This window comes from Dreissena polymorpha, chromosome 4 (assembly GCF_020536995.1).
Source record: "Dreissena polymorpha isolate Duluth1 chromosome 4, UMN_Dpol_1.0, whole genome shotgun sequence".
Taxonomy (NCBI): Eukaryota; Metazoa; Mollusca; class Bivalvia; order Myida; family Dreissenidae; genus Dreissena; species Dreissena polymorpha.
In genome coordinates this window covers 71,717,886-71,728,374 of record NC_068358.1, presented here as the reverse complement: position 1 = coordinate 71,728,374, position 10,489 = coordinate 71,717,886, and the positions used below count along the sequence as shown (strand labels likewise).

The 10,489-nt window shown below is 35.8% G+C and overlaps 1 protein-coding gene across 1 annotated transcript; it reads right to left on the bottom strand.

Annotated features, from left to right (window-relative positions):
- Positions 1–617: 617 nt before the first annotated feature.
- On the bottom strand, positions 618–9,903 carry LOC127878501 (NT-3 growth factor receptor-like). The gene is made up of 9 exons (XM_052425031.1): positions 9,867–9,903; positions 9,087–9,221; positions 7,245–7,360; positions 6,750–6,954; positions 4,865–5,168; positions 3,776–3,858; positions 2,682–2,836; positions 1,966–2,124; positions 618–1,017 (listed from the first exon to the last, which is right to left on the bottom strand). The coding sequence occupies exons 1-9, from the start codon at positions 9,901–9,903 to the stop codon at positions 832–834; spliced, it is 1,380 nt and encodes a 459-aa protein (XP_052280991.1). The 3' UTR covers positions 618–831.
- Positions 9,904–10,489: the final 586 nt, after the last annotated feature.

The window sequence follows — 10,489 nt, the reverse complement described above, 5'->3', positions numbered from 1 at the left end:
ATACATTTAATCGATTCAGCAAAAACAGATTTCTTTTCAACGTATTTTTGCAGACAATATCAATTTTTGTTGTATTGATAACTTCTTTTTTTCTGTTCCGATGTCAGATTATGAAAATATGCGTTGTTTTGTCCAATTTGTCGTTGGATTTAATATGTTTGATCCTTACTGTTTCATAGTAATGATGTTTATATATCGATTTTTGTTTTAAACTCATGAGTGTTTTGTGATGTAGTGGTATATACATGTCAATGTCCTTACGAACATTTGTTGTTAATCATAATATTTGAAACGTGATTGTTTGAAATTGACGTTTCTTTTATTCTAAATAGATCTAACGCTTGATATGTGTTGTCTATATTATTGTAAGAAGAAATTTCATTACTTGTTATTTGTCTTGCTCAAGAAACCGTCCAGTGTTTGCGACTAAATTAAGTATCCTTTACATGTATCCGTTTACAAAATTGAAGTTCATGTGTTTAAATCCTCGTAATTGGTTTACTTCATGATTTTTCCTGGTTTGAAAGAAATTAATGTTAAAGTTATAATTTGCAGATATACTAAAATACAATTATTAGAATTGTTATACAAATGCAAAACAATATACATGTTATGTCAAGTGAATCAACAATCAAAAGAATAATGCCCGTACGTGCTCTTTGTTGCTGTATATTGAAATATAGAACTTACAACTGTATGTAAATTGATTTGTCGAAACAGAAAACTGGTAGACGGTATAATTTAGCTTTTAGTCCGCCTGGAAACGCGTGTCTCTGGCAATTCTACAAATTGTGCGGACATGTCTTCACAACATAGTTTGCACATTCTGCATCAACTGGCTTTTATGTCGCTGGGAATGTATGATTCTAAAATCCGTTTCAAATGTTTTGCAATAGTTGCCATTGGCATGCGCTCCTTTGGCTGTTGCTTCCAGCAAGCCGACATAAGCTTTCCTATTTCTTCGGGACAGTTTTCTGGGCAGTCCAACAAGTAGCCGTTTGTTATGTAGGTTATCACCTGGGAAGTAAATCGATTGTTTGTAAAATAGCTATTACTGTTATAAAGGTAGCCGTTTGTTACGTTATCAATCACCAGGAAAAGTAAACTTTTTTTTCCTTAAAAAACAGTGATGTATGTTCAAATATTCCCGTGTGTTATTTAGTCAATCATCTAGTTAAGTAAAGTGATAAGTCTTTAAAACAGTAACAGTTTGTAAGTAATCCTATTGGTAGCATGTTGTAATAATAATCAAAGGGTTTCACCATTCATTTAATGGTACTCACAATCTTACCATGGACGACACATTCCGGCTTTACTATATTTTCGTTTAAAAGAGACATTTTAACAAAAAAAAATTATAAAAGCCTAAATTGTCGTTCTTTACAAGTAATAAATAGACGATAATTTTGGGTCTTGCTTGTGTTTTTTTAAATTCCCATATATATAATTGGCCGCGCTCTGTGAGATAGGGGTTTAAGGCATGTGCGTTAAGTGTCGTCCCAGATTAGCCTGTGCAGTCCAAACGGGCTAGTCATGGGCGACATTGTCTACCTTTACTTGATTTTTGCTAAGAAGAGACTTTCTTTAATCGAAAAATATCATAACAGCGGGAGTGTCGTCCCAGATTAGCCTGTGGGAACTGCACAGGCTAATCTGGGACGAAACTTTTAGCACATGCATTAAATCCCTTTTCACAGAGAACGGCCCATTTATTATCATTTGAAACAATTGTCTTAATAATACCCTTCGTGAATTATGAACATGTATGGCGAATTTGTTAGAAACAAATGTGTAAGGCATGTGTAGATCCCAAGAAATGACACAAGTGTCTTGCACATATAGCGAGATGTAGAATGGAGTTCGATCTACAAACTAATAACATTTTATACGGACTTACCAATCGACGCTGTCAAATTTCGTTTGCGGAAATATAACAGATCGCCCTATGTTCGACATTTTACGCACCTCTTGGTTTGAGAGTTGGAACCACGGCTGACGTCCGTACGTGAAGATCTCCCACAGCAGGATACCGAAGCTCCAGATGTCCGACGCCACAGTGAATGTTCGGTACAGCAGAGCTTCCGGTGGCAGCCAGCGCACGGGTAACACGGCGCTGTTACCAACCTGACAGACGTGGAAAAAAATATGACCAAGACATTGATATACAAGTTTAAAAAAATACAAATTGCATCTTATTTAGTGTGTTTCTACAACGTCGACGTTAACGACGTTAGTTTGCGTTAGTTGCGGTGTTCCGAGCACATGTATGTGACCTTGAAGATAGAAAATCATCAGGTATATGTGAACTTTGTGTCGAAGTCTAGTCTGTAAATGTTTTTATTAATTAACATAAAACATTCTATGTAGCTGTGCAGGAAAATTATTTTCATGTAAACCGCAATGTTCTCGGCAGAGTTATGTAGCCTTGAACTTTTACATAATTTGAATACTTACACTACTGTGCACGTGTCATTTACATACACTACTGTACACGTGTCATTGCATACACTACTGTACACGTTTCATTTACTTACACTACTGTACATGTGGATTTTGTGTCGCTAACAGTTTTCTGGGTAACAAAACGAAACTTTATAGGAATATTATGCGTACAATGCAAAAGTGCAAGACGTGACATGTGCATATTTCTCACTAGTCGTTAAATATTTGCGTCTCCTTACTTTATAATAATCGGTGCTGTAGATATCTCTGGACAACCCGAAGTCCCCAATTTTGACCAGTAGTTTCTTTCCGACAAGGCAATTGCGCGTCGCTAGATCGCGGTGGACAAAGTGTTTTGTTGCCAAGTAGGTCATGCCTTCTGCAATGTCACTCGCTTAAACGAAATAAGAACATTGCATTTGACTTCACTTTAATTAATGAAATGCCTGAACGTAATGTAAGCTGACAGTTTGTTTTATTTAAAAACATTGAATTGGTAAATGGGGCAACACTTTTATATATGTGATGTGGTATATTGAGTGTCAATCTTAAAGGGATCTTTTCACGTTTTGGTAAATTGACAAAATTGAAAAAAGTTGTTTAAGATTCGCAAATTTTCGTTTTAGTTATGATATTTGTGAGGAAACAGTAATACTAAACATTTACCATGGTCTAATATAGCCATTATATGCATCTTTTGACGATTTAAAAACCTGAAAATTATAAAGCGTTGCAACGCGAAACGATTGAATAATTTGGAGAGTTCTGTTGTTGTCGTTTAATTTTGTGAAACTACGAAGATTGCTTATATAAAGTATAAAATTCGTCCCTTGTATATACTTGGCAGTATGGCCGAGCGGTCTATTTGGTTTTTACTCCAGGACTCCGGGGTCACTGTTTCGAGCCCCGCTGCGGGCTTCTATTTTTCCTTTTTATAATTTTATTCTTGATTTTTTACTGGAGCGTTTTAGATCCAATGTTTACATTTATCAATATATAGCATTTAATTACAAACTTCAAAACATGCCAAAATCTGTGAAAAGGCCCCTTTAAAACACATCGAACATGTTTTAAAACTGTAACTGAGTGTTGTTTTTAGTAAATTTAATACAAACTTATTACAGGAACAAACGCAAATTACACAATCTTTAAAAAACAAACTGAAACGTGTTAATACGCTGTGCATATCCGAAAAAACTGACATATTTATTTAAAGAATTGATCAGGCTGTTTGAAAAATATTTTGAAACCTGTGTCATAGAATATTAATGTGTTATCGTGTTAAGTATCAATATTAACCGCGTTTTAGTATCGACTATGACAATTGGCTCACCAATCTTTAACAAAGCGGTAACTGTCAGTATTTCTGTTTCACTTTGCGTCTTTATGAACAAACAGGCATTTGGACCGTGATTCCTACAAAACAAGGATTCAGAAACATTCCATGCAAGCTCTTTACCGGGCAAAAACCTTATTAAATGAATGAGACGCGTCGCGTGAAATGGGACTCATGCTGTACGCGGCCAGCGCAGCTCCAGCCAGGCTGCGCAGTCGTTCATTCAGGCCCGGACCAACCATCCTATACGCGGCCAGCGCAGCTCCTGACCAGGCTGCGCAATCGCCCATTCATGTAGCTCCTGACCTGATGGGGTCTTCGCGGGCTGCACATGACATAAGATCCATTTTGGCTTGACGCGACTCATTTATTGTGCACTTCCTTCATATTGTTGTTTATATAAACTTGTGTAGCTGAGTATGATCGACTTCAATGTTCATTTATGAGAGCATTATTACTGTATGGTTTAAGGTGCGTTATTTTACGTTTGACTTTCTTTGTGGACAATATGTGCATACAACCACATGTCTATAAATGTCACGTATCACGATGACTTTATATTTCTTTATCTATATTTTTGATAATATATTTGTACTTATTGTTTTAACAGTTTAAGCACTTTTTTATAGTATAAACATCAGATCAACTGTATACATGTAAGTGTTGCGTGTCTAAAAACAATGCATGCCATCAACATGCCTAAAATAAAAAAAAATCAACTGTTAATACTCGTTATAATATATTATGCCTTTCCATGCTTTTTTCCAATACGTTATATATAATCTACTGAGGTATGCTCGTTTATTAAGTAAAATTCAAGTGCTTGTTTAGAATGTATGCATTTTACATACATTTCTATCACAACTCCCGTTTCATTCATTGCCAACATGGCGATTTGTAAAATACATACTATATTGAAAAAATATTTTAAAATAATACACGTTTTTCATTTAATATGTTTGAGAGATAAATATGGTAAGGCCTGGCAATCAGCATAAATAAAATAATATTTTGTAAATTTGTTTTAAAAAAAAACACTACACAAAACAACCTTTAAACGTTCATTCGACAACATTTATATCGTACCTTAAATAACTATTTAGATCTCCTTCTTCCATGTATTCAAATACTAACATGAACGTTTCGCCCTCGACACACACGCCGAAAAACTGCACAATATTCGAATGATCCAAGCTGGTCAACAACTCGGCCTCCCTCTCTAGGTCACCACGTGACTCGGCGGTGAGGCTCTCCTTCAGTACTTTTATGGCAACCAGAATGTTTCCGTCCTTATGGAAGCGAGTACATTGGCCCAAGAAGACGCGACCAAATGCACCCTCGCCGAGCTGCTCCAGAATGCTGATACTCTTTGACGAGATATGGTTGACCACTGAGGTAAGTATAACGAATACTAATTAAAATGAAAACAGTGCAATCGATAAGTATATAAGTAATACAATTCGAAAGTCGTCGATATTCTCATATATTGACGTTTATAAATAAAAGCATGGTAAATACTGAACTTAAATGTACATACACACATATACATATGATAACAAGCATGATGAAAACAAATTTTGTCCAGAAGTTTCGGACCTGCCAACGTTATTCAAATATATATATATATATATATATATATATATATATATATATATATATATATATATATATATATATATATATAAATATATATATATATATACTTAATGCTGTCGATAAATGGCCCTTTACACTGATGATGTCTACAAAAGCAATCCAAATTATTTCACTGTCGCTCGATTCATGCGGCTGTACTTGTTTTTTTTATAAATATTTTCAATGGACATTTACTGAGAATCATTATGCAGTCTATTAAATGCCAGGAGTGCCATTCGCTTGATTATATAACAATATTTTCACTTTCGGTAACTGAGACAGCAAATGGAAAAGTATTCCTAAATATGCGATCGGTCCCAGGGAGGTTTGCTTAAACTGAATGTACTTCTTCTTGACGAATTTACTGTCAGTGCTTGATTTCATCTCTACAGTGCAAAAAGATCTTTTGAATGTCTGTTTCTTATTTAGAAAACAAAATTGTCTGCGATTCTATCATCAAAAAGATTCTCATTGTGATTTTGTTGTCTGTCAAATACATTTAAGATTTTCAAGACAGATATAGAGAAAAGAACACAAGAATCTTACGAACATTAACTTGATCAAAATACGGAACACGAAAATGGTTTTTAATTTGTTTTTAAATACTATTTTGATATGTATACTTCTCGCTCTGGGAAACATAGCTTAATGCCTATGCGTAAAGTATCGTCCCAGATTAGTCTGTGCAGTCTGCACAGGCTAATGAGGGACGACACTTTCCGCCTTAACATGATTTATGCTTAGAAGAGACTTTCTCGAAACGATAAATATCCTTCACACGGAAAGTGTCGTCCCAGATTAGCTGTGAAGTCCTCACAAGCTGATCAGGGACGATAATTTCCGCTCGTGTAGAATTTCTAGATTCAAGGAAGTCACTTCTAGAGGAAACTCCAGTCTAAGCGCTAACCATGTCACTACGGATAAGCCTTTGAGGAATTCACAGGCTTATCTGGGCCGATCATTTACGCACATGCATTTAGCCTGGTGTTTTCATAGCGATGCTTTAATAAAAAATAGTTTTAATATTGGCTCATGCTTGGCACCATGCTTACAAAAAAATTCGATGCCATCTCTTATGGACGCGATCAGATTCCACATGACTATCGAAATTGCAACACAAAACGAAAAAGACTGATGTAAACTAGAGTTAAACAGTCGCACCTACATAATTGTTAAGGTGTAAATAGGTTTAAGTTCTGTCGAACATAACATATGAGGTAGACTAAATGACTAAATAATATATAATATATACACTATGTGTTAAATTTACAACACTGAATAACATACTAGAGTAAATTAAATCATGCTATAGCATTTGAATGAAAAGTGAATTCACCCGACGGCCTCCGGAAGCAGTCCATTTGCAAGGAGTAATTGAGGTTGTCCACCATCTGATTGGTCGCAAGGAGGCGCTCCCTCACAAGCAGACTGGCGGAGACCCGCTCGGCGCGGCATCGGCTGTTGTTCCGTTTCACAAGGCAGGCGGCGGCAATAACCAGTAGCAAAAACGACGATGGCAGCAGGATGCCGAACAACAGATACTTCGAGTAATCAGATACAAAAGAGGCATGACACACGAATTTCTATTTTATAAATAGATACGATTTCAATATAGGAAATACAACAATTTCCAATGAAATTGGTTTGTCTGGCTTAATACTTTTATGACAATTTTATATTACAGCATCCACAGTTTGTTTCGATAGCGTATACTTTAATTCTAACTTCCAACATCAAGACGCCCTACTTAAATAAATTATACAGCGTCGGGTTACTCTTATTGGCAAAACGCCAAATATGTGATATAGTCCCTTCTGCTTTTTCTGCTTACCTTTGTGTTGTTAGCGTTTTCGTTCATTCCTTCACCACTACCAAAATCTCCCGGCGGATTCGAACTTTCAAGATTGAAAGGTGGTTTAAAACGTGAATATTTGTTGTTTAGTATGTCTGTAAATAAAGCAATATTTGACGTAAAACACGCAACACAGAGAAGCGTTTGGTCACTTTATTGTAGTTGGTGTTTAAATAGAAAATAAAAATAGAATTAATTTAAATATTTTACATTGCAGACTAACCAGACGGACGGTGCTGGTGGGACCTCATTACGAAAGTCCCAGTAAGTGTGGGAAACGAACTCCAAACTCTAGTTGAACTTCTTACTTGACTGACATGTTTACACGACATTTTGCTTGCTTTTTATATTCTACATGAGATACCAGCTAGTGCAATAGACGGACCCTTTACGCTATCGAACTCCTTTTTTTTGCTCGATTGGTCATTGTCGGCTCGGGTACTACTAAAATGTACCCCGGGTACTCTTAAGTATACTTAAATGTACCTAGGAACGGAAAAAATACTAACACGTACCCGGCCAATTTAGACTTCACCCGAGTTTTATTAAGACAATGAACGACAAAGTTATGGCCCGGACAAGCTTGTTCCGCCCGCCCGCCAGCCAGCCAGCCAGCCAGCCAGCCAGCCAGCCAGCCAGCCCGCCCGCGGACATCGCCAATCTAATAACCAGTTTTTTCCTTCGGAAAACCTGGTTGAAAAACCTATTTGAACAAAACATGCATTTTTGAGTAGGAATTTCGATAATATTGAGGCCCTTTTACAGAATATTTAAATAAATATGGACATTATTAATTTGACCAAAAAAAACAACGACAAATTTAGCGTTAGAATTCGCGGGTACGTTTAAGAGTACCTGGGGTGCATTTTAGTAGTATCCGGACCGACAATGACCAACTGAGCCTTAATATCTGGTCTGATGTATGATATGCATGTATTCAATTATAGCATTTACGTACATGTACTTTATAAAATGCAGAATTTGCTAAAGATTAAGTATTGTGAATACGTCAATCAATATCTAGTATTTATTCGAACATACTATATATAATAAATATATTTTATTTGTAAAACCAAATGAGTAAACGGGTTCGAAATATACGTTAATCAAGTCTATTGCCAAGCATTAAAAGCCCCCTACCTACGTAGGATCCACCATTTTCAGCAATATGTAGTTTATTTGTTGCCATAGAAACCAGAATTCTTGACGTAGGAACAAAATGAAATGAAGTGTATATCTCCATATTGCCATCTATCCAGCCTTAATTCTTGACGTAGGAACAAAATGAAATGAAGTGCATTATCTCCATATTGCCATCTGTTCATGTTTCAAGTTTCATAAAACAAAATGAATAACTTTTAAAGTTATCGCAGGATCCAGAAAAGTGTGACAGACAGACACACAGATATCTTTATATGTCCGCGATTACGAGACCGCGTTTGTAAACTGTTTCGAAGCGACGTTTATTCATTCGTATAATGATCCCTGAAACGAACGATAAAAGGTATTAACCCGGTTTATTATTTTTTTAAACGAAGTACGTTCAATTATATGAATTACATGTATCTCTGAAACGACTCGTGTGTCTTTAATTACCTTGATTATTTCCGCAATGCAATCACAATTTTTAGTTGAACTACCGAAAATTTAACTGAATTTTCACTTCATGCATTTTATTTGAAAACGACCAAGGTGTTACTTGCTAAAGTACCTACATTGTCTCTGAAACGACCGATGCTTTTAGAAATATCTCTATTTTGTTTGTCGCGGCCGATATCGGTTAAACTACTTGCATTATCCAAAAAACTTTGATTTACATACCTGAAACATCTCTGAAAGCAACAGATTTGTTAATGGAGCCATACTGGTTGGAAACTACCAGCGTGTAGACGCCATAGTCATTGTAATTGTGGGACGGGAACCAGAGCACACCGTTCACAATATTTTTACCTCCCCCTGTAAAAAATAATACATGTCATTTTATAGTGTGTTCCGAACTAGGCTGCAATACTGCAACGCGGTTTATACTTAAGTGGCTCAAGTGTAGAATGATGGTAATGTTTTCTAATAAAAGTAAAGTGAAATTTTTAATTTTGAGGAAATGTCAATATGAGATGTTTCCCTAAAAAAAAGCATGAAATAATTAAATATTTCTTAGTGCGGTATATCACCACAATGCTTGTATATACACAATGGTTTTCTTTATGTTACGAAATACATTCTTGTATACACTCAAAATAAGCGTTTGAGTAGATTTCAAAATCAAGACATGCAAGACACGGTCTGTCAAATGGATTTACGTTAAGTAGTATCAGTGGCTAAAGCTCACAAACTCACAATTATAAACAATAAACTTATTTAAAAACAAATTATATTATATATGGTTGACCCGTCATAAATAAAAGGACCACATGACGCGATACGATTTATATACTGCCGTTGCGGGTTGATTTCCATTTTCTATTTATATATTTGGTATACTTAAGATACACTGGTTGTAAAGATAAAATGTTGTCAATATCAAATTTTCTAAGCACTACGATAAAATGAATCTTGACTGCATTTAGTCGAACATAACACATTGACGGCTCAGTCATTTACTTCTGGCTGCATCCGGATCTAAGAGCCTTGTAGACATATTGGTATGACCAGAATCGCTTGTTTCGAGCTTCTTGCCGTCCTTATACCACGTGACTACCACATCCGTCCCCCCAATATACATGAACTGGATGCCCGGATGATGGAATTGCGTTGATTGGGCTTCCAATGACAGAATGTGAGGGGCGGCTAGAATGTAAAATGGCGTTGTTTTTCTCCGAAATTTATGGAAATAAATATGCTCACTGGCGCTTGCGAGTGTGAAGTTGTGTAAAGGCTCTGATTTACTGAGAACATATTTCACTGAATTATCCAGAAAGCAAACACATATTTATAGCTTCGAATTAATAGATATACAAAATAAACTTGAAAGCGAAATTTCTGATAACAAACAATGAGGGGCTCTATACCTGTTAAAATGCACACTGAAGCATGGTCGTCAATCACAACTCATGCACGTGTACAAGAAAGTAACTTCTGTTCAATAGGTTATACACTTAATATTAACGCCGATGAAAGTTATGTTTGTTTAATTTTGTAAATTAAATCCTCCTGTCCGACGTCTATACAACAGTATACCATGTACTATATAATACATGATTTGTTTTTGTATTTGCGAACAAATT